The 25,899-nt window shown below is 40.0% G+C and overlaps 1 protein-coding gene across 4 annotated transcripts in view; it reads right to left on the reverse strand.

Moving 5' to 3' along the window:
* Positions 1 to 25,899, reverse strand: part of ZNF143 (zinc finger protein 143) — a 69,707-nt gene that overhangs the window by 28,855 nt on the left and 14,953 nt on the right. For all 4 annotated transcript variants that reach the window (XM_064288452.1, XM_064288451.1, XM_064288453.1 and 1 more), the window contains exons 6-8: positions 24,260 to 24,456; positions 23,593 to 23,667; positions 796 to 915 (exon numbers count right to left, since the gene is read on the reverse strand). In XM_064288452.1, coding sequence (XP_064144522.1) covers positions 796 to 915; positions 23,593 to 23,667; positions 24,260 to 24,456 — 392 coding nt within the window. The remainder of the gene's footprint in view (positions 1 to 795; positions 916 to 23,592; positions 23,668 to 24,259; positions 24,457 to 25,899) is intronic.

Raw genomic sequence — 25,899 nt, forward strand, 5'->3', positions numbered from 1 at the left:
ATTAAGGAACACAATAGGAAGTAGTAGAGATGAGCTCTGGGACCATGACTCCAAATAGGGTAAATGCACACTTCCTGACACACTGTAAGTTCTGAAGTTAATAAATGTTATCTGTTATAACTATGATTCATGGTATGCCATGTTTAGCTGTAATCAAAATAAAAATACCCAAATATTCGAAAGACAAGACAAATTAACACCAACTTTTGCTGGGTTCTAATGAATCGCCGTTAACAGAGTGGTTTCACACACACGTCATTGTGATTACATAAATTTTACATTTGACTAAAAAAAGAGTTCAAATATATAAAGTACCTACTACCCTATGTCAGGTAGTATGTTAGACACTGGGGATACAGAGATGAAGAAAACATAGTCCAAGCTCTCAAAGGCTGACAGTTTCTAAAGTCTGTATAAAGAGCCCTGGTGGTACAATGGTTGAGTTAAGCACTGGGCTACTAACAGAAAGATGAGCGGTTCGAACCTACCCGTGGCTCTGCAGGGGAAGAGACCTGGCAATTTGCTCCTGTAAAGATTACAGTTTAGGAAAGCCTAAACTGTCGTATAGGGTTGCTATGAGTTGGAACTGACTTGACAGCACACGACAATACAAAGTCCGTACAGGCTTCTGTGTGAGCATGTGTCTATATCTTGTTAAGTGTGAAAAAATGGACCATTTAAGGTTTTTAATTATGGAGATTTTGCAGTGGACTTTGAACGCCACAAGTGTATCATGTTAATATCTTATGCCCTAGGTATTCTCATAACTAGATACAGCACTTCTTTTATATATACCTTAAGATGATGAGCTGTTGTATATAATTTTCCACATCCATCATATTCACATCGAAATGCTTTCTCTCCACTTTGTTGAGATTTAGCAGTTACTCTTGTTGCATGTCCTTGTAAGACAATCTAGACAAAACAAAAAGTACTATTAAGACTTACTGACATAGAAATAAAATAGATGAAATTACTATTTTCAGAATAAAAAGGGATAAGGCTGCAATGTGGTTTTTCAGGCTCCGTCCATCACTTTACTAAGATTCTATCACTGAGTCAGTTGGCTTAAGTCTGTTCCAAGGCTGAGGCCGGCGGCTCTGGAAGTCAGCAAAAGGAGATCCAAGAGAGTGTGCACAGCTGGAGCCCACAGATCTAGCCTCATTCCAGAAAAACCAAACCTAGTCACATCTCTACTGATATGGGTACTCCTTGACATACTCAAAGAATATGTTTCAGGACACGTGTCCTAAAAACAATGTCGAAAGCTTTTTTCCCATCAGGCAAACACAAGGGGTGGTGGTCATTTGAGTCACTTGCAGAAGACAATGCCATCCATATGACACTAATCTGTGTTCAGTTGAAGATAATTTTTCTGGGATCTAACACCACAAACATTTAAACAACAGCACTGATGTTAACACCTTTTTAAAGATGACCACCTATTTTAGAAATTAAGATCCCATAAACACTGAAGAACGACTTTCTATTCTGTGAGCCGTGAGGTGATAGTGTTGCAATCTGTGCAGATTATCAGATACCTCAAAAATCAATCTGTGGGAGGATTTTTAAATTGTAAAAATTTTGAACTAATGAAGCAAAGATCATTGTAACCGAGAAGATCCTTACTAATGAGAAATCTAAAAATAAAAGGTGTAACGTAATTAAGCAGATGACGCTGATGGCTCTTTTCTGAGGAGATGTTAAAATCTCTCTGGTTTCTGTTAAAAAGATTCCGCCCCACTCCACAACTTGAGGATCAATAAGAATTTCCTGGTAAATAAAAATTTCACAAACATATCTTTAATTGCCTGATGCTTTTTATCGCCCATTCTTACGGAAATGAATCTGCGCTTTGCAGAATCTGATTGCTGCTGTGAGATTGATATGGAAAATCTGATTTTTAATTATTATAGGTTTTTAAATAATGTGTGTCCCCCTCACTTTCAGTAAGCCTGGATATTTTCAATCTGCACAAAATTATGACTTAATACATTTAATTTATTTATATGACATATTTATATAAAATAAAAATGATTTAGGGTAGATACACCTTAAAAATTTCTTACTTACCATTCTGCATGTGACAAAACATCTTTTTAAAAATCATTTTGCTCTTTTATAAGAAAGTTACCTAAACGGATGGGTCAGGTCCTCACCACTCTAGGTAACGATCCACTACAGTAAAACACCTGTTTAAACAGTGAGGGGAGGGAGTGAAGGAGTTACAGAGGCTACAATGAGGGTGAGGGAATTGAGAGGCACCCTGCATTAGATGCTAACAATACTGAAGATGATGGTTCAGCGTGCTCAACACGAACACTAACAGCTGTACAGAATCTGCCTTAGGCTTTTCTTCCCTAATTGTTAAATAAACTTAAAAACAAGTAGCACATCTCAATGTAACCACTAAATTACAAGCTATTAATTTAGTCATGTTCATGTACTGCGGTGGTACCCATCAAGTGTTGCAGATGCAATTTTCTGAATAAAGGTAAGCTTATGTCGATAAAATATTTAAATAAAAACCTGAACAATTCCAGTGGAAACAGGGAAATGCCTACAGACTGAGAAATGTATACAAAGAAAGACATAATTCTCTTTCTTCTCCCTACCTCCTGGAGTCCAGCTCTCATCAGTCCAAACAGAGCTAATTCTTCAATTCCTCAGCAACCCTGTAATGTCTAGCTTATGTCACTGGCGCAGCCCTTCAGCCAACTGTATTAAAGATACCTGTATTTTCTTCTCTCCTCTATTAGTCTAACAACTCACTGAAGTCAAGGACTGTGTCTTATAAGCCTTCATGCCTCACGGTGCTAGATATACACCAAAAATGCTGCAAGATTTATAAATTAATGCACTAAAAATATATGAACAGTACTAAAATGAGATAAAAGACTTTTTGGGCTGATGAAAAAACTCTAAAATTAGACTATGGTGATGGTTACACAGCTCTGTGAATACACTAAAAACCACTGAACGTACACTTCAAATGGGTCAATTTTTTGGTATGTGAAATACATTTCAAGAAAGCTATAAAAATAATTGGAATAAGAAAGTTTTTATTTCTTAAGAGTCAGAAGCTTTATGAATCCTGGAAAAATTAACTATTATTAAGAAAATTATGACTGATTTTGCAATAGTATTATAAATTACATTTCATAATAGCAAAGTTTATATAACAGCAATATTCTATAATAGTGTTATAAAAGTAATATATGAGCATTAGAAGAATCTGGATCCCATAGCGAAGAACACAAGAAAAAGTTCATCAGCTGTAATTCCACATCCAGAGAAAAGCACTGTTAACATCTTGATGTGTTTCTCTTCAATATTTTAAAATGTACATATTTTAATTTAATGCATAGAATTTAATTTAGCAAAATTGGAATTAGGCTTTATATAAACTCTAAAGGGAGATTTTAAGTGATAATGAGTCTCAGATCAAGAGAAAAAAGTTCCTCTTCTTAGTCTTTCATCTTCTCTACAAGCACTATGGAAGTTAGTGTGCTTACCACCTCCACAAGTCTGATAATTAAACCCTTCAGACCAGGTGGTGTTGTTGTGTGCCCTTGAGTCAATTCTGACTCATGGCAACCCTATAAGAAAAAGTAGAACTGCCCCATAGAATTTCCTAGGCTGTAAACTTTAGGGGAAGGAGCCTTGGTGGGACAGTGGTTAAGCGCTCAGCTGCTAACTGAAAGGTTGGCGGTTTGAATTCACCAGCCGCTCAGCAGGAGAAAGATATGGCAGTCTGCTTCCATAATGATTACAGCCTTGGAAATCCAATGGGACAGTTCTACTCTGTCCTATAGGGTCACTATGAGTTGGAGTCACTACGATAGGTTTTGTGAATCTTTACAGGGACAAACTGCCAGGTCTTTAGTGCTTAACCACTGTGCCAGCAAGGCTGCTTTCAGATCAGGTAATAGCAAATTATCCTGGGGCGGCCCACACCTGAATCTTTTCTGTTGCTGTGTTACTACCTCCTAGGCACTCAATTGGAAAGCCTGGTGGTACAGTAGTTAAGAGCTACGGCTGCTAACCAAAAGCTCGACAGTTCAAATCTGCCAGGCGCTCCTTGGAAACCTTATGAAGCAGTTCTACTCTGCCCTTCAGGGTCGCAATGAGTTGGAATAGACTCGACAGCAATGGGTTGGTTGGTTGGCTGGTTGGTTGGTTGTTTAGGCTTTCAATGTATCAATTTATCCACCCACCCACCCAAAACCCATTGCTGTTAAGTCGATTCCGGCTCATAGCGACCCTACAGAACAGAGTGAACTGCCCCATAGGGTTTCCAAGGAGCAGCTGGTGGATTTTAACTGCTGACCTTTTGGTGAGCAACCGTAGCTCAATGTAGCTCTTAACCACTGTACCACCAGGGCTCCGATCAATTTATCAGAAACTTCAATTCTGGTATGAAATATATATCAAGAGTTTGGGCATTTAATTTAATTAAGCAAGACAATATTGAATTCCTAACCTGTGACAAGGATTGAAAAAAAACTTTTTTAATGTACTTGTTTCTGCTCTCATTCTAATGTCTACAGTGACGGCTTCAAGAGCTCATGCTGGTAACGTAAGGGTCAGAAGTTCCAGTCTAGTAAGCACTATTGAGGCCTCCACAGGTGTGTCTGTGGGAAGGTGGGGTGGTAACAACAGGTGAAGTCCTTAGCATTTAGCATGCCCGTGAGAATTATTAGTACGCGACGTTTGCAACAGAACTGTTTCCCCTAAGGTTCTAATTACCCAAAATGGACTTAACGTAAAGGTGCTCTCATAACTCATAGTAGGATGAGTACCTGTAGCAACATTCAACTAGCAAAAGAAACCTCTTGAAAGAAAACCACTGCAACACTAATACCCTATAGCATACAGTACCTGGGAAAATCTCGAGGACGCCAAGGGAGACAAAGTCAAAAAGCCAATTTGGCTTTTATTTCAATACATAAAATGTTTGAGAGCATGGGATCCTCTCCCCCTCGTACTGAAAGTATTTCCTTATGGAGCCCTTTATCTCCCAATCTCTCTTCTTCTCAGTTCCCAAATAACCTGTTTTATTCTACTTAGAATATACTCTGTGTCTACTACCTTCCTTTTATCCCACTTTTAACTTAACCTCTCCTTCTCCCTCTGCCCCATCACAGCAGACATTTTGAAATAATAAATGTTTGCCAAATGATTGGTTAAGTACCCACTTCATGTAATGATAAATACAGTCCCTGCCTTAGTTAGGCTCTCATTCTAGCTATCGGAACCGTCATAGTAATGAAGGATTATAGTAGAATGTGACAGGTGCTGTCACAGGGCCCGTGCAAAGTTCTATTGGAGACAAAATGAGAAAGTGGGAGGAGCTGTGGGAAATGGCAAGCTGCCTAGAGGTGAAATTTGAAGGCTGAAGAAGAGGGGTGAGGCAGAAGGAATAGCATGACCAAAGATACAGAAGTGTGTCTGGAAGAAATGAAGACTTAATATGAGAGTACTGTGTCTACATAATAGAACGAATAACATGAAAATGAAAAGAAAGTTTAAGACTGCAATTTGGAAGGACCTTTAGGTGCCAATCTGATGCGTGAGCCTTGATACTGAAAGCAAAAGGAAGCCATTAAAATTTTAAAGTAGGGGTTAGTCAAGGCCTCTGTGTTTTAGAAAGAGAACCCTGGTGATGGTATAGAGCAGAATAAAAAGACAGTAGAGAAAGGGAAACCAAAAGTTTACATAATCATAACTATGCAGGAAAGAAGCAATGAAAATCAGCCTAGGACAATGACTACGGAATAGAAGGCAACAGATGATTCTAAGGACAATTTAGTGGCAAAAATGGACAAAACCCAAAATTCAAAAGCTAAATTAACAGGCTAATGTTATAACAGGTAATTTAGATGGCGAAGTGCCAGATATATGCAGTCTTTGCAAAAGCAACCTGATATAATATCACAAAGAAAAAGTCTCAGGGACAATATAGAAGATAACATCAGTGAGATAATCATCAGATTCCAAAACCAAGCAGACTGCCACAACTTTCTCTCCCAGAGAAGTGTTGAGTTCCATAATTGCTGACCTTTTAGTTAGCAGTTGAGCACTTTTAACCACTGTACAACCAGGGCTCGCCATTACAGAAAGACACTTTATTATTATTTATGCTTAATGTATCTTCTGAAAAGAAAGAAGGAGCCCTTTCTCTGCCGTAAATTCACCATGTGACCTTGTGCAAGTCATACGGACCCTGTGCCCATCTATACAATGAACATATTGTACTAATCAGTGGGTTTTTTTTTTTTTTAAGCCTCTTTTTTAGGAGTCACACTCCCTTGCCAGATGAAATCTTACACAGCACTCTACTGTGAAAGTGCTGTAGACCGAGACAGACTAGGAAGAAGGACCTGACAGTCTACTTCTGAAAAAAAATTTGCCAGTAAAAACCTTGTGAACAGCAGCTGAACAGTATTCGATAATACCGAGCAAATAATTGGAGAAGTTGGACTATATGAAGAACAGGGCATCAGGATTGGAGGAAGACTCATTAACAACCTGCAATATGCAGACGACAGAACCTTGCTTGCTGAAAGTGAAGCGGACTTGAAGCACTTACTGATGAAGATCAAAGACCACAGCCTTCAGTATGCATTATACCTCAACAAAAAGAAAACAAAAATCCTCACAAATGGAACAATAAGCAACATCATAATAAATGGAAAAAGATTGAAATTGTCAAGGATTTCATTTTACTTAGATTCAGAATCAACACTCATGGAAGCAGCAGTCAAAAAATCCAACGATGTACTGCACTGAGCAGATCTCTGCAAAAGACCTCTTTGAAGTGTTAAAAAACAAAGATGGCATTTTGAGTACTAAATTGTGCCTGACCCAACCCATGGTGTTTGAATTGCCTCATATGCATCCAAAAACTGGACAATGAACAAGGAGGATCAAAGAAGAATTGGTGCTTTGAATTATGGTGTTGGTGAAGAATACGGAATATACCATGGACTGCCAGAAGAACGAACAAATCTGTCTTAGAAGAAGTACAACCAGGGTGCTCCTTAGAAGCAAGGATGGTAAGACTTCATCTCACATATTTTGGACATGTTATCAGGAGAGGCCAGTCTCTGGAGAAGAACATCATGCTTGGTAAAGTACAGGGTCAGCAAAAAAGAGGAAGACCCTCAACGAGATGGATTGACACAGTAGCTGCAACAATGGGCCAAGGCATAATAATCGTGAGGATGGTGCAGGATTGGGCAGAGTTTTGTTCTACTGTACATGGGGTTGCTATGAGTCAGAATCGACTCGACAGCACCTAACAACAATACCGTGAGAGACCCGGCAGGCTTGAGGATGACCGCTGCTTTTTACCAGTTAAGTACTTAAAATTCTACTTATTACAATGGTCTGATGCACATGATAAAGCACATGATAGATATAATTTTTGTTATCTGATGTGTATAAACGTGTATATTATAATTTAAATGATTTATATTCTTGGGGCAGCAGAAAATGAAAGCAACCTGAAGAATTTTAAAAAATATGTTCTCTTTGAAGAAAGGAATTAATTATAGAAGTGTGGCACCAAAGGGACTTTTTGGGAACCATCAGCATATAAGCATCACCAGGAAGATTAAAAACAAAAATATAAACCCCACTAAAAAAATACTATTAAAAAAAATTCCTGGGCTCCATCCCTAGTATATCGGAATCTCTGGAGGTGGATCTCAGTCATGGGTATTTTTTAAAAACTCCATAGCTCAATCTCTTCTTTGTCCCTGATTAACAAACACTGATCTAATACTTTTCTTTTACAGATGAAAACATGAGGCTTAAAAAGCAAAGTTCACTTGCTCAAGATCACAAAGCTAGATGGAAGTACAGAAGATAAAGTATGATTTATATTCAAACTGCCTATACTAAACAGATTTTGGGGTAACTGTCCAACCCATGTTCTCAGAGAATCTGCCACCCCAGCCTTGGATCCTGCTGACCAAACAAGGTGGTACATCTATAGGCTGGCCAGTGACCTGTGGCTTTTGTGGCCTGGCTTAAAAATTCAAGCTGAATCCACAAATTCTTCTCTGGAATTTGACCTAAGACATACAGGAAAATCATGACATGGTCGTGGGTGGTAAAACTGAAAAAAGCACGTACAAACTCAATGAAGATGCAGAGGAAGCCTGTCTGCAAAGAAAAGAAGCAACAGAGGTGGAAGAGACCCATTGCAGCCCCTGAGGGGGTAAAATAAACCAGTTGCCGTCATGTCGATTTAACTCCTAGTGACCCTATAAAAGGACAGTAGAACTGCCCCACAGAGTTGCCAAGGAGCAGCTGGTGGATGCGAGCTGCTGACTTTTTGGTTAGCAGCTGTACTCTTAACCACCATGGCTCCCTGAAGGGGTAGAAGGGGGAAAAAAGGAGATCAACTTCCATTCCTGACTCTTTTGCAATTCTAGTTCCTGTCAAGCCCAGCTGTTCAGCAGTTCCTACTCTTGGGTTCTGGTAAGCTCTGCTGTATCCTTATATCTCTTTTCTTAAACTTAGCTTGACTAACTTTCTGTGCCTTCCAACTATTAGAGCCCTGATTAAACCTATACCAAACCAAATAACTTTGATCTCCAATGTAAATGCAATTAGTTTTGAAATTAGTCAAGTCCTGGAAAACCACGATGAAAGACCTGGTATACCAACAGAGCACAGCACGTAAAGCATCAACGATGATTGAAATCTGTATGGTGTGTACTAATTTACAAATTATGTTCTCATGTATGACCTAAAATATTACATAAAATGAAAATTTCATTTGGTTTATATGACCCCATAGGTGGGTACGGCAAAGATTATTATTATTCTCATTTAACAGATGAGAACTCTCAGATTCAGAGAAATTACATAACTTACCCAAAGCTACACACCTACTATATATAGCAGGGAAACCCTGGTGGTGCAGTGGTTTAGTGCTACGGCTGCTAAACAAAAGGTCAGCAATTCAAATCTGCCAGGCGCTCCCTGGAAACTCTATGGAGCAGTTTTACTCTGTCCTATAGGGTCGCTATGAGTCGGAATTGACTCGATGGCACTGGGTTTGGTTTTTTGGTTTATATATAGCAAAGTAGAGATGCAACCCAGATCTTCTGATTACAAATTACATGCAACTTTAGTATGATGCTGTTTGTTTAATGTAATTAAGGGTAGTGTTGCAAGAAGGCAATGACAGTAGTCATAGTCTCCCTCAAACACAAACACACCATCATATCCTTATAGTTCTTACAACTGAACTTTAAAAAAAAAAAAACACTTTAAAAAAGATCACTTTTAGATCAAGGTTTCTCAAATTTTAAAAAAGATCACTTTTAGATCAAGGTTTCTCAAATTTGGCACTACTGACATTTTCAGCCGGATAATTTTTTATTGTGGGGGACTGTCCTGTGCATTACAGGCTGTTTAACAGCACCAAGAGACAAGCCCAGAAGTTACAGATTCTGCTTATTTGTCATATTTCTTTTGGGTTATTCTAACCTTTCAATAACATGTATTGGGACCTCAACCTCAAATACGGTAATTAATTGTTTTAGAGGATGGAGAATTCATTATGTTCTTGTACAGCACTACTGAAGAGAAATACAATGTGTCACAAATGTGAGCCACATATGTAATTAAAAGTTTTCCATTAGCCACATAGAAAGCCTGGTGGTGTAGTGGTTAAGAGCTATGGCTGCTATCCGAAAGGCTGGCAGTTCAAAGCCACCAGGTGCTCCTTGGAAACTGTATGGGGCAGCTGTACTCTGTCCTACAGGGTCGCTATGAGTCAGAGTTGACTCAATGGCAAGGGGTTTGGTTTTTTTGTTAGGCACATTTAAAAAGTGAACAGGTGAAATTAATAATATATTTTTAAACAAATATGCCCAAAATACTACCATTTAAACTTGTAATAATGTAAAAATTATACTTGATGTATTTTACATTATTTCTTCCATACTAAATTATCAAAATCCAGTGTGTATTTTAAACTTACAACACATCACAATTCAGACTAGCCACATTCCAAGTACTCAAAAGCAATATTTGCAACCAGAGACGTAGAAGACCTACACAAAGAAAACTATAAGACACTACTGCAAGAAACCAAAAGAGACCTACGTAAGTGGAAAAACATACCTTGCTCGTGGACAGGAAGATTCAACATTGTAAAAATGTCTATTCTGCCCAAAGCAATCTATAGATACAATGCAATCCTGATCCAAATACCAGTGACATTTTTTTAATGCAACAGAGGAACAAATCACCAACTTCATATGGAAGGGAAAGAGGGCCTGGATAAGTAAAGCATTACTGAAAAAGAAAAACAAAGTGGGAGGCCTCACACTACCTGATTTTAGAACATATTATACCACCACAGTAGTCAAAACAGCCTGAAACTGGTACAACAACAGATACATAGACCAATGGAACAGAATTGAGAATCCAGACATAAATCCATCCACATATGAGCAGCTAATATTTGACAAAGGCCTAAAGCCTGTTAAGTGGGGAAAAGAAAGTCACTTTAACAAATGGTGCTGGCATAACTGGATATCCATCTGCAAAAAAAATGAAACAAGACCCGTACCTCACACCATGCACAAAAACTAACTCAAAATGGATCAAAGCCCCAAATATAAAATCTAAAATGATAAAGATCATGGAAGAAAAAATAGGGACAACGTTAGGAGCCCTAATACATGGCATAAACAGTATGTAAAACATTACTAAAAATGCAGAAGAAAAACTAGATAACTGGGAGCTCCTAAAAATCAAATACCTACGGTCATCCAAAGACTTCACCAAAAGAGTAAAAAGACTACTACAGACTGGGAAAAAGTTTTTAGCTATGACATTTCCGGTCGGCACCTGATCTCTAAAATCTACATGATACTACAAAAACTCAACTGCAAAAAGACAAATAACCCAATTAAAAAATGGGCAAAAGATATGAACAGACACTTCACTGAAGAAGACATTCAGGTAGCTAATAAGATACATGAGGAAATGCTCACAATCATTAGCCATTAGAGAAATGCAAATCAAAACTACAATGAGATTTCATCTCACTCCAACGAGGCTGGCATTAATCCAAAAAACACAAAACATTAAATGTTGGAGAGGCTGTGGAGAGACTGGAACACTTATACACTGCTGGTGGGAATGTAAAATGGTACAACCACTTTGGAAATCGATTTGGTGCTTCCTTGAAAAACTAGAAATAGAACTACCATACAATCCAGCAATCCCACTCCTTGGAATATATCCTAGAGAAATAAGAGCCTTTACATGAACAGATACATGCACACCCATGTTCACTGCAGCACTGTTTACAATAGTGAAAAGATGGAAGCAACCAAGGAGCCCATCAATGGATGAATGGATAAATAAATCATGGTATATTCACACAATGGAATACTACACATCGATAAAGAACAGTCATGAATCTGTGAAACATTTCATAACATGGAGGAATCTGGAAGGCATTATGCTGAGTGAAATTAGTCAGTTGCAAAAGGACAAATATTGTATAAGACCACTATTATAAGAACTCAAGAAATACTTTAAACAGAGAAGAAAATATTCTTTGATGGTTACGAGACGGGGGAGGGAAGGAGAGTGGGAGAAGGGTATTCACTAATTAGACAGTAGGTAAGAACTACTTTAGGTGACGGGAAAGATAACACACAATACAGGTGAGGTCAGCACAACTAGACTAAAAGAAAAGCAAAGAAGTTTCCGGAATAAACTGAATGCTTCGAAGGCCAGTGTAGCAGGGGCGGGGGTTTGGGGACCATGGTTTCAGGGGACATCTAAGTCAATTGGCATAACAAAATCTATTAAGAAAACATTCTGCATCCCACCTTGGAGAGAGGCGTCTGGGGTCTTAAATGTTAGCAAGTGGCCATCTAAGATGCATCAATTGGTCTCAACCCACCTGAATCAAAGAAGAACGAAGAACACCAAGGACACAAGGTAATTACAAGCCCAAGAGACAGAAAGGGCCACATAAACCAGAGACTACAGCATCCTGAGACCAGAAGAGCTAGATGGTGCCCAGCTATAACTGATGACTGCCTTGAGAGGGAACACAACAGAGAAACCCTGAGGGGGCAGGAGAGCAGCAGGATGCAGACCCCCAAATTCTCATAAAAAGACCAGACTTAATGGTGTGACTGAGACTAGAAGGACCCCGGTGGTCACAGCCCCTAGACCTTCTGTTGGCCCAGGACAGCAACCATTCCCAAAGCCAACTCTTCAGACAGGGATTGGACTGGACAATGGGTTGGAGAGGGATGCTGGTGAGGAGTGAGCTTCTTGGATCTGGTGGACACTTGAGACTACGTTGGCATCTCCTCCCTGGAGGAGAGATGAGAGGGTAGAGGGGGTTAGTAAATGGCGACATGGACATGAAAAGAGAGTGGAGGGAAGGATGTGTCTCATTAGGGGGAGAGCAAGCGGCAGGATGTAGCAAGGTGTGTATATAAGTTTTTGTGTGAGAGATTGACTTGATTTGTAAACTATCACTTAAAGCACACACACACACAAAAAAAAACAAACCACAATGAGATTTCCATCTCACTCCAACAAGGTGGCATTAAACTAAAAAACACAAAATAATAAATGTCGGAGAGGTTGTGGAGAGACTGGAACACTTATACACTGCTGGTGGGAATGTAAAATGGTACAACCACTTTGGAAATCGATTTGGGCCTTCCTTAAGAAGCCAGAAATAGAACTACCATACAATCCAGCAATCCCACTCCTTGGAATATATCCTAGAGAAATAAGAGCCTTTACATGAACAGATATATGCACACCCATGTTCACTGTAGCACTGTTTACAATAGCAAAAAGACGGAAGCAAGTAAGGTGCCCATTAACGGATGAGTGGATAAATAAAATTATGGTATATTCACACAATGGAATACTATGCATCGAAAAGAACAACAATGAATCTGTGAAACATTTCATAACATGGAGGAATCTGGAAGGCATTAAGCTGAGTGAAATTAACTCAACTAAAATTAGTCAGTTGCAAAAAGACAAATATTGTATGAGACCACTATTATAAGAACTCAAGAAATAGTTTAAACAGAGATGAAAATATTTTTTTGATGGTTATGAGATGGGGGGGAAGGAGAGGAGGGGGGTTCACTAATTAGATAGGAGACAAGAACTAATTTAGGTGAAGGGAAAGACAACACACAATACAGGAGAGGTCAGCACAACTGGACTAAACCAAAAGCAAAGCAGTTTCCTGAATAAAGTGAACACTTCGAAGGCCAGTGTAGCAGGGGTGGGGGTTTGGGGACCATGATTTTAGGGGACATCTGGGTCAACTGGCATAATAAAATCTATTAAGAAAACATTCCGCATCCCATTTTGGAGAGTGGCATCTGAGGTCTTAGATGCTAGCAAGCAGCCATCTAAGATGCATCAATTAGTCTCAAAGGATAATGAAGAGCACCAAAGACACAAGGTAATTATTAGTCCAACAGACAGAAACAGCCACATAAATCAGAAAGTACATCAGCCTGAGACCAGAAGAACTAGATGGTGCCTGGCTATAACCAATGACTGTCATGACAGGGAACATAACAGAGAATCCGTGAAGGAGCAGGAGAACAGTGGGAGGCAGACCTCAAATTTTCCTAAAAAGACCAGACTTAATGGCCTGACTGAAACTAGAAGGACCCCAGAGGTCATGGTCCCAGATCTTCTGTTAGCCCAAGACAGGGAACCATTCCCAAAGCCAAGTCTTCGGACAGGGAGTGGACTGGAGTATAAGATAGAAAATGATACTGGTAAGGAGTCAGCCTCTTGGATCAAGCAGGCACATGAGAGTATGTGGGCTGCTCCTGTCTGGAGGGGAGATGTGAAGGCCAAGGAGGACAGAAGCTGGTTGAATGGACAGAGAAATACAGGGTGTAGAGGAGTGTGCTGTCTCATTACGGAGAGGGCAACTAGGAGTATATAGCAAGGTATATATAAGTTTTTGTATGAGAGACTGACTTGATTTGTAAACTTTCACTTAAAACACAATAAAAAATTTTTTAAAAAGCCATATTTCATATGTGGCTACTGTGGGTCAGGTGTCAAGCTGGAGGCTTCTCCTGACTTAAAGTAGCCACAGGAGCTGATGAACCCAAGGTCAGCAGATAGGACATCAGGCTGCTAGCTCACAGGCTGCAGAGGCCAATGAATCCCAAGATCGGCAAGCAACATGGCAAGCTGCTGGCTCAAGTCCTACCAACCAGAGGTCAGATGATGAGGAGCTGGATGCAGGATCCAAGGCAAGCAAAAGCCAGCGAGTTTTGCTATAAAGTCCACATACACTGGATGCAGGCCACACTCCCAAGGAAATTCCCTTTCAACTGATTGGCTGTTCATGGCAGATCTCATCATGGAAGTGATTACATCATTACTTAACTGCCAGACTACACATTAACTGCCAAATCAGAGAATCGTGGCCCACCAAGTTGACACATAACCTTAACCACCAGAGTTCATCCCTTGTCAACCTGGCACCTGTACAGATCTCCTTAAGCCATACGTAATCTCTAAATAAAGACAAGTATAAGGTCATACTTGCACCTAACATGATACAACAATATGTACAACTGAAAACGCACCAGCCCTGTTTACATTTTAAGTTTTATGAGAAAACAAAAATATTTGATGCATACATATGAGGAAGAGATACTCATAACAGTTTCTACAACTGATCACGTGGTTGTAGCTAGTATTCAGAACTACCTTCTTGCATCACCCATTCCATATTCCCTTTGCCTCAGCTGGTCATAGTCTTTTGCCTGGTGGGGTGACCCAGACTTTCATTCTTGAAGAATCTGAGCCAATAGTAGTCATGTCAGAATTGTGCTGTTGTAATTTTCCACTGACTTTAATCACAGGGCATGGTGCCACAGTAGTACTAAGAGACGTTCTAATGGATCTCCTGTGTGCCAGACATAGTCTTCTTTACCTCTGTGTCATAGTCATCTAGTACTGCTATAACAGAAATACCACAAGTAGATGGCTTTAACAAAGAGAAATTCATTCTCTCACAGTCTACTAGGTTACAAGTCCAAATTCAGGGTGTCAGCTCCAAGGGAAGGCTTTCTCTCTTTGTTGGCTTTGGAGGAAGGTCCTTGTCCTCAATCTTCCCATGTTCGAGGAGCTTCTCAGACACAGGGACACCAGGTGTAAAGGACGTGCTCTGCTCCCAGTGCTGCTTTCTTGGTGCTATGAGGTCCCCAACTCTCGGCTTGCTTCTCTTTCATCTTTTGAGCAATAAAAGGTGGTGCAGGCCCCACCTCAGGGAAAATCCCTTTACCTTGGATCAGGAAGATGGCCTGAGTAAGGGTGGTGTTATAATCCCACCCTAATTCTCTCAACATAAAATTACAATCACAAAATGGAGGACAACCACACAATACTGGGAATCATGGCCTAACCAAGTTGATAAACACATTTTTGGGGGGACATAATTCAATCCATGACACTCTATTATATAATATCAATGTGATTTCCTCTTGGTAATCTGGATCAATCATACCAGCTAATACAGTAACTCCCTTCTTTGCCTGTTGATCCAAAGGCATGCGGAGCCCAAAGTGGCTGGGTCACATTCTTCACTTCCAATTCGATGGAATCAATGTATTCCTCACACTGGAACTAAGATCTCTAGACCAGCAGAGCATAGGCTCACTGGGAAAGGAAGCAAAAATTTGTGAGTGGGTTGCTAGGGAAACAGTGAGTGGTACTACTCCTAATACTACCCCTTGATTTTGGGACCTATGAATCTTGGCTATGGCAGAAACAGCACCATATACTGGATGCTAGTTTACAGCATAAACAGCCTCCTGGGGAACACTGCCCCAATCCTGCAAGGTATGGCTACCAAGATGGCAACATAATTGTGTCTTTAGAAGGCCATTCTGATGTTCTATCAAGCCAGCTGTTTCAGGATGATGTGGAACATGGTCGTTGTTGTTAGGTGCCGTGGAGTGGGTTCTGACTCATACTGACCCTATATACAACAGAATGAAACACTGCCCAGTCCTGTGCCATCCTCACAATTGTTGTTAGGCTTGAACCCATTGAACCCATGGATCGAAAGCTACTGTGTTGATCCATCTCATTGAGCGTCTTCCTCTTTATCACTTACTCTCTACTTTACCAAGCTTGATATCCTTTTTAAGGAACTGGGCCCTCCTGATAACATGTCCAAAGTATGTGAGACAAAGTCTCCCCATCCTTCTTCTAAGGAGCATTCCTGGCTGTACTTCTTCCAACACAGATTTGTTTGTTCTTCTGGCTGTCCATGGTATATCCAATATTCTTCACCAATACCCTAATTCAAAGGCATCAGCTCTTCTTCTCTCTTCTATATTCATTGCCTAGCTTTCGCAAACATATGAAGCAATTGAAAACACCACGGCTTAGGTCAGGTGCACCTTAGTCCTTAAAGTGCCATCTTTACTTTTTAACACTTTGAAAAGAGGTCTTTTGCAGCAAATACGCCCAATGCAACGCGTCATTTGATTTCTTGACTGCTGCTTTCATGGGCATTGATTGTGGATCCAAGTAAAATGAAACCCTTGACAACTTCAATCTTTTCTATTTATCATGATGTTGCTCACTGGAGACTATGGTAAGACCAGTGAATTCCATGAGCATGAGCCCACTGTCACACTTCATTTGCTGTCAAGTGAGTCTCGTGATTCGAAACAATGCAGTGCGGGATACAATGACCACGGATAAGACATTCTGCAAGTCCGGGGATGGTAGTTGTGGCAGAAATATTGCATGCAGCAAGCCAAATCCACATCCAGAGTAAGTTTCTGCCCAGTAAGAATAAAACCCTGCCCTTTCCATGATGGAAGCAGTCCAATGTAATCAACCTGCCACCAGATTGCTGGCTGATCACTCCAAGGAATGGTGTGATATTGGGGACTGATTCAGTGTTGTTCTGTGCTGCTGGCAGATTGGGCACTCAGCAGTGGCTGTAGCAAAGTTGGCCTTGGTGAGTGGAATTCCATGTTGCTGAGCCATCCATAACCTCCATCCCTACCATCATGGCCTGTTAGTTTATGAGCCCATTGGGCAGTGATGGGTGTGGCTGGAGAAAGAGGATGACTGGTTTCCACAGAAAACATTATTCTATCCACTTGATGGTTAAATTCCTCCTCTGCCAAGGTCAACCTTTGTTAGCATTCACATGAGACACAAATATCTTCACTTCTTTGGCTCATTCAGAGAGGTCTATCCACATACCACTTCCCCATACCTCCTTGTCCACAATTTTCCAATCATGTTCCTTCCAAGTCCCTGACCCTTCAGGCAAATCACTGGCTACCGCCCATGAATCAGTATATAATCACAATCTGGCCATTTCTTCTTCCAAGCAAAGTGAAGAACCAGATACACTGCTCTAAGTTCTGCTCATTGGGAGGGTCTTCCTTCTCCACTGTCCTTCAAGGAGGTCCCAGAAAGGAGTTACAGTGCTGTCACTGGCCACTTCTGAGTGGTGCCTGCATATTGTGCAGAACCATCTGTAAACTAGGCACAAGCTTTCTCTTCCACAGTCAATTGATCATAAGGAACTACCCATGAGCCCCATAGGTGCAGACTGGAAGACAAAAAGGTAATGTGACAGGAGCGGAGACCATGGGATTTTGGGCCAGTTTCTCATGTAACTTACTTGTGCCTTTAGGTCCTGCTTGGGCCCAATCTCGTACACACCACTTCCATTTAATGACAAATTGCTGCTATGCACATTCAACTTTATGGCTCTGTGGGTCAGACAACTAGTTCATGATGGGCAGCTTAGGCTGCATGGTGATGTGGTGGCCCATGGTTAAGCATTCAGTGTCTACTAAGGTCCAGTAACAAGCCAAAAGCTGTTTTTCAAAAGAAGAGTTATTTGCAGAGAATAGCAGGACTTTGCTCCAAAATCCTATGTCTGTGCTGTGATTCATCAATAGGGGTCTGCCAAAGACTCCAAACAGCATCTCTATCTGCCACTGATACTTCAAGCACCATTGGATCAGCTAGATCATATGGTTCAAGTAGCTGAGTGACTTGCATGGCAGCCTGAATCTGTTGCAGTTTTCTCTTGTTCTGGGCCCCACTCAAAACTAACAGCTTTTCGAGTCACTAGATAAATAGGCTGGAGTAGCAAATCCAAATGAGGGATATGTAGCTTCCAAAATCCAAAAAGGCCCACCAGCATTGTTTCTCCTTTTTAGTTGTGGGAGGCACCAGATGAAATAACTTATCCTTCACTTTAGAAGGAATATCTCGACATGTCCCATATCACTGGATGCCTAGAAATTTCACTGAGATGGAAGGCACCTGAATTTTTGCTGGATTAATTTCCCACCCTCTAGCGCACAAATGTTTTACCAGTAAGTCCAGACTCATTGACACGTCTTCCTTACTAGGTCCAATCAGCATAATGTTATCAATGTAATTGAGCAGTGTGACATCTTGTGGAAGGGAAAGGTGATCAAGGTCCCTGCAGACTAACTTATGACATATGGCTGAAGAATTCATGTAGCTCTGAGGTAGGATACTGAAGGTGTATTGCTAGCCTTGAGAAAAAGGCACTGGTCAGGTCAATAGATGTAAATGAGGTACCAGAAGATAAATTAATTTGCTCAAGCAATAAAACCACATCTGCAAGAGCAGCTGCAACTGGAGTCACCACCCGGTTAGGTTTACAATAATCCACTGTCTTTTTTCAAAATCCAACTGTCTTTTTTTGCACAGGCCAAATAGGCAAGTTGAACGGGGGCTGTGGTGGGAATCAATGCCACTGCATCCTTCAAGTCCTTGGTGGTGGCAGTAACCTCTGCAATCCCTCTGGAATGCAGTATTACTTTTGGTTTACTATTTTCCTACATAGGGGCAGTTCTAATGGCTTCCTCTTGGTTTTTCCTAACATAATAGCCCTTACTCCACTTGTCAGGGATCCAATATAGGCATTCTGCCAGTTGCTGAGTATATCTATTCCAATTATGCATTCTGGAACTGGAGAAATCACTACATAATGGGTTCAGGGTCTTACTGTGAGCCAAACCTGAGCTAAGACTCCATTAATAACCTGGCCTTCATATGTTCCCACTCTGACTGGTGGGCCACAGCGACCTTTTGGGTCTCCTGGAATTAGTGTCAGTTCAGAGCCAGTGTCCAGTAATCCCTGAATAGTCTGATTATTTCCTGTTCCCCAATAAACAGTCACTCTCATAGAAGGCTATAGATCCCTTTGGGGAAGTTGGGAAAAAGATTAACAGTACAAATTTTTGGTAGTGTAGTGGGGTTTTTCCTCAAGGAGACCCAGCCTCCCCTTAATTCAATGAGTTGTGGGTGTGTAAACTGGCACAAGTCTGGGAATTGAGGGTCCGGATTCTCTGTTCTGGAAATTTCAGTTAGACTGCTGTTCCCTTGACCTAGAATTCTTCCACTTGTACAGCTCAAGTAAATATTTTGCAAATTTCTCATCTAGTTCACCCCTAGGAACACCCTAAGGAGCCAATGCCATAAATCCATACACGTCAGACTGCTTTGACTCCACTGTCCATTATGGTAACCACATCCACCTGGTCTCCGTCAACTGAGTGCTGCCACTTGGCCCCTACCACTACGGGCTCCAATCAGCCCCACTGTAGTTAGGTATCTAAATTTAGTTACAGCAGTTCCCACTGTCAAATCTGACTTATATAAAAAAGCAATCACAGCAGTCTTCAAGGATGCTGGGGCTACCTTCACAACTTTGTTCCTTACCGTTGTGGTAAAAGTAGTGTCATCTAGGCACTCCATGTGTGGGTCTGTGGGTCTAACCTGATAAATCTACTCCAACATGCCAATCTCCCTAAGCCTTTGGATACCTTCTTCTACAGTATATCAAAGCAGTTCTGGTACTTCAATTAGATTTAGTGTAGGCCACCGTGTAAACTACATTTTGACCACCCAAGCAAATGAACTATTACATCCTTTCCTAACCTCCTGAGGTGAAACACTGAATGAAGAATCTGTGCTTAGTGGACCCACATCAATAAACTCAGACTGATTCAACTTTATGTTCCTTGCACCATTACCCCACACCCTTAACAGTCATTTCTACAAAAATTCCCCAGGTTTCTGTTTCTCCATATTAGAAAACTCAAGCAGTTCTTTTGGAATGTAGTATACCTCCTCCTGGATCACATTTTGTACTTCACCTTTTCAGGCTTGCAGAGACTTAAGTCTGGTTATAGGTCTAGAAGCAAACATGGGTAGTGGAGATGTGTTTTGAGAACGTTCAGCAATGCCTTTAAGGCATCTCCCCAGGTGATGACTCAGACAAAGGCTCTTCAAAGACACAGCTGGGTTAAACTCAACAGATGGGGGTGAAGGGCCTAATGGTTTTGTTGGTAGGAGTGATTCAACAGAATTTAGGGGCTCAGTGTCCCCAGCTTCCTGATTATCTGCCCATACGTCCCCATCCCAAGTTTCAGGATCCCATTTATTCTCAATCGCACCCTCACTTTTACTTCAGATACCATTTGAGGTTGGGAATTCAACTGGCATTGTAATTCAGCCACTCTCACAATAAGACTTTTGGTTTTGTTTTCAGCAATATCAGCTCTGTTATTATAAGAAATAAGACTTTCTTTAAAGGCACCAGTGGCAACTTTGAGGTCATTCATGTGGTGCTGGAGCTGTGACTTTGAAGCTCTGAGTTCATCTCTTTCTTTCATCAGTTTGTCTAGGGAAAGTGGGGCCAAACCAACTAGCTTCTTTATACTTCTCATTGACAAAATTGTAGAAAAGTATCAAATGTGCGATTACCTGGAGACTCAACTTTCACCAATACTCGCACATATTTAAACTGTGGTTGCATTTTGTTAGAGATTGACTTAGGCGGGTGTGACACAGTGCAGTATAAAAAAATATTAGTCTCATTTTATCGATTGGTGGTGATATTTTGAGTATTTCTATTGCCACCTCAAGGGGCCCTGGCGGCACGGTGGTTAAAGTGCTTGGCTGCTAACCGAAAGGTCAGTGGTTTGAACTAACCACTCCACAGGAGAAAGATTTGATAGTCTGCTTCTGTAATGGTTTATAGCCTTAGAAACCCTATGGGGCAATTCTACTCTGTCCTATATGGTCACTATGAGTTGGAATTGACTCAATGGCAGTGAGTTTTACTGCCACCTCAAACCATGGATTAGCAGTGCCCCCTTTACTAATGGAAGCAGAGACATCAATATCTTTAAGACTTACCAGACTTCATAACCAATTTAGAAAGCTCACCCTTAACAACTTTGTTTCTCTAGAGCCACTCTCAGTACCAAATGTCTTAGTCTGGGTGCTCTAGAGAAACAAAGCCAGTTAAGTGTGTATATGTATGTATACACATATATATATAGAGAGAAAGATATTTGTATCAAGGAAATGGCTTACATGGTTGTAGAGGCTGAAAAGTCCAAAGTCTGTGAGTCAGGCATCGGGCTGGAGGCTTCTCCTGACTTACATAGCCACGGGGGCTGATAAACCCAAGACTGGCAGGTCAGACAGCAGGATACCTGTCACTTGCTGCGGAGGCCAGTCAATTCCAAGATCAGCAGGCAACATGAAAAGCTACTGGCTCAAGTCTCAAGAACTGGAGGTCAGCAAGCTTTGCCAGAAAGTCCATATATATTGGATGTAGGCCACACCCCATGGAAACTCCCTTTCAGCTGATTAGCTGCTCACAGCAGATGTCATCTTGGAGGTGACCACATTATATCAGATCTTATCATGGAGGTGATTACATCATTACATAACTGCCAAACCAGCCAAGCTGACACACAACCTTAACCATCACGAGTACAAAGGGCAAAGGTGAAAAAGCTACAGTCAACAATGAGTCCTATTTAACTGTTTCCTATTTCTTGTCTATTGACACCAACACCAAATGACTACATGTCTGTAGATGAACAGTAATAGGACTTTTTACAACATTTTGCCTCAGCAGTTCTGGGAATTTCTAGTTGTTTTGGGGCTCAGAAATTAATTTTTGCATGTGAATTGGGTTTTATCATAATAGTATATTATAACATTGCATGGCCCAGTGGTAAATTCATTCATTTTTTTGGTAAGACCCATTCTATATTAGTTTATTCCAAGTGTAGTTACAACTGCCTTTCTTTAAAAATATTCTTTTGAAATAATTCTCATTTTTAGTCACTAATTAGAAACAGAGAACTTTCAATGGGCCACCTCAAGCCACTGACCTACATCTCTTGCATGTATTTACACTGTGTTTGCATTTTATTAGCGTGTGACTTAGGTTAATTTGACATTAAAAAAAAAAACCAAACCTGTTGCCGTCAATTCCGGCTCATAGCAACCCTACAGTGCACTGTAAAAAATATTAGTTTCACTTTATTCACAAAATGTGAAGTAATGTGAAGCCAAAGAATTGAAAATTTTGCCAAGAATCATATAATTTCAAAGCCGATGGGGTTAGTGAATTGCAAATAGTGTTTATACTATTGCCACTTCATGGCACCACTTCAACTCGTGAAGAGAAATATTGGCTATTTAGCAGTGTTGATAAGCATCAAACTACCACTGATTTTGGTGATTCTTGTTATTTTATCATTTACTATTATTATTATCATCTTGATAAATAATAGTGTGACTCAATATCATTAAGTGGTGTTACTAATGACCAAGTTGAAAAATGTGTCCAAAGCATTAACTTAAGAATGGGAGTTAAATATGATAAAACTCTGTGAAGAATGAGCAAGCACTCAGCAAAATATTAAAGATAATTGCTGAGAAGAAAATAAAGAGCACCACTGAAATTTGTCTTAAATTATGCAAGTTTTGAATTTTTGAAGTATGGGACATCTCCAAGGATCCATTTGTGACTTCTTTGTAACTACTGCACAACATTTAGAACCACTGCTGCTCTAGACTGTTACCTGGATAAGGGGTAGCCAATGACTGGTTCCAGGGTGAGCATTTGAATCAAGGGCAGCTACCTCATAGGCCATCTGCAGCCCAGGAAGCATCCTGGTACAAAAAGTACAAAAAGCTTTGCCCAGTAGGAACAACGATAATTAGCTAGGCTGGATCTGCTCTATAGCATTTAAACAGGAAAATACAGAGGCAATTAGAAACAGAAGAAATAAAAAGACAGAAAAAGAGAAGTAGCAATAAAAAAAAAAAAAAAAGAGATGAAGTAGCAGGAGAGGGGTTAATCCCAGTAATGGCAGAGCCCCAGAAAAAGAACCCACGAACTGCCATGGGTTGGGGTGGTCGGAAAAAGATTACTTGGTCTCCAAAGCTGCCTTAGATTCCAGAAACCAGGCTATTCCTGGATCTCCGTGATATTTCTATTCCCTTTAGTGCCACTTTCATCCATATAACAAACCCTGTGATATGAGACAGTCTGAGAAGGCTGCTGCCTAACACATACACGTTTTTTTCTGAATTGAGATTTTCCTAGAGTGGCAGTGATTCCCTATTCTTGCTTTCATCCACAGAAGGGCCTAGAAATGGTAACAGAAAGGAGTTATTATATAAAAAATTAGCTTTATATACCTGCATTTTTTTCTCTTGCTCATTTTCTCCTATCATTCCAGTGCCTGTTACACTTTCACTTCCATCAATGGACACCTAGAAACATGGGAATAAAATAAAGCTTAAAAAAAGTTTTACATTTTGATAACTGTTTAGGCTGAGTGATGAGTACATGGACTATCATTACCATCTTATTTTTGTGCACATTAGAAAATTCCTATAAAAAAAAGTAAAAATAAAAACAAAAAAACCCTTTTAAAATTATATAAGATACACCTTCAAAGCAGAAAAGAAAAAAAAAAAAAAATCAGCCCTTGGGATGTAAAACTTAATTGAGACTTTACCTTTTCCAGTCTCTAATTTCTACTTCTTAATTCATAAGCAGTTCCATCTATACTTCACCCGTCCGTTTATGGCACTCACTGAATATTTCTTTTTGTGGGTTACGCCATTCATTTATTGGATGTAAGCCCCTACCCCATTCCCTTGCTTTTCTTCCAAATTTTTTTTCTACGTTTCAGTTTTTTTAACAGAAATGCTGATCCACTCCTTGACGCTGTCTGGTTTTGACCTTGAATTGCTAGTTTCTTATTTGTTAAAGTGGGCTTTTTTTTTTTCTTTTCTTTTCTCTTAATGAAAAATAAAGAAGGTGCATTTGGGACATTCTTGACTTCATAAAATACCTTACCTTTGCTGCATACTGTTCCAAAGCACTGATGGTATCAGGGTCAATTGTTGCATCCCCAGTGTGCAGACCTGCCACTGTCCCATCAGCCTGAATTGCCAAGATGGTGTCAGACTGTGGGACTTGCACTGCGTGGTGAATGTAAGCTGTGGTGCCATCTTCCAGCTGAACCGCTTGTAATGCGCTCTGGTCATAACTATCTGAGGGAATGAAAGAGATGGGCATTAAGTTAAAGTCTGATAAATGACTACATATTTAAAGGAAGAGGTGAATAAACTTTTACAGAACACTTACTATGAGCATTGGGCGACATGCTTTATGCTATTATTTCATTTAAACCACACAACAATTCTGTGAGGTGGGTATATTTACCCCGATTGTACAAATAGAGACACTAAGGTTTGCAGAAGTTAAGTCATTTTCCTTAGTAACAAGAAATTTAAAAAGCTAACAATTAACAATTAGAATCAGTATGTACAGAAACCAGGGTTTCAACTCAGGTCAATATGACTCCAAAATTCAGGGTTTTATTTCCTCTAAATAACTATACCAATAGTTATAGTATAATAGTATAATCCACTGCCGTCGAGTCGATTCCAACTCATAGCAATCCTATAGGACAGAGCAGAACTGCCCCACAGAGTTTCCAAGGAGTGCCTGGCGGATTTTGAACTGCCGACCTCTTGGTTAGCAGCCATAGCACTTAACCACTACGCCACCAGGGTTTCTGTATGAGTATAAATGCTATAAAACAGCACTGTGAAGTAACAAATCTAGCCAATTACAATGAGTATGATTAATTTTTATGATTAATTCTAACTACAAAAAAAAAAAAAGTTCATGGTTTACATAAAATGTTTCTAAAACTTGTTAAGTCATTCTATAATAAAATATTTTAAAAATAATAACCCCACCCCAAAAAACCAAACCTGTTGCCATCAAGTAGATGCCAAAAGTAATGCTAGCTAACACTTACTGAGCATTTACTATGTGACAAGCTGTTCTAAGGGCTTCACATGTGTTTCATGTTCTGTCCTCACAACAACCCTCTGATGTAGATACTTATTATAATCCTCATTTTATAGATGATGAAACTAAAGTACAGGGAGGTTAAGTAACTTGCTCAAGGTCACACAGCTAACAAATGGCTGACCCAGAATTTGACCCCAGGTGACTTGGCTACAGAGCTAGGCTTTCCATTCCTATGCAATCCACCTCAAATCCCTGATTCTCCCCACACAACGTTAATAAACATTAACATTTTGCTATATTTGCTTCAGATTTTTTTAAGATTTAATTTAAAGTAAAGACAAACACAGCAGGCAAAGGACCTTACTAAAGAAATGATAATTAAGAGGAAGAAAAAAAATCAACAATTTAACTTTTTCTTTTTTGGAGACGGGGCTGGAAGAAAAATACCATTTAACTTATTTCAGCAACTGTAATCTCGATTTTCAAATTCTTTTTTTTTTAATAATTTAATTCTTAAATGTCTAATTTCATGTTTTGAAAGCAGCCTCTACTTGAAGTCTTCCAGGAACCAGAGGTTTTCTGTTCCAGCCTCTTATCGGACAGCTCAAATTGTTAAAAGTTTTTCCTTAAACCGTGCCAAAATCTGCCACCTTGTACTTCAGAGAATAAGT

This window comes from Loxodonta africana, chromosome 7 (genome assembly GCF_030014295.1).
Source record: "Loxodonta africana isolate mLoxAfr1 chromosome 7, mLoxAfr1.hap2, whole genome shotgun sequence".
Classification (NCBI taxonomy): domain Eukaryota; kingdom Metazoa; phylum Chordata; class Mammalia; order Proboscidea; family Elephantidae; genus Loxodonta; species Loxodonta africana.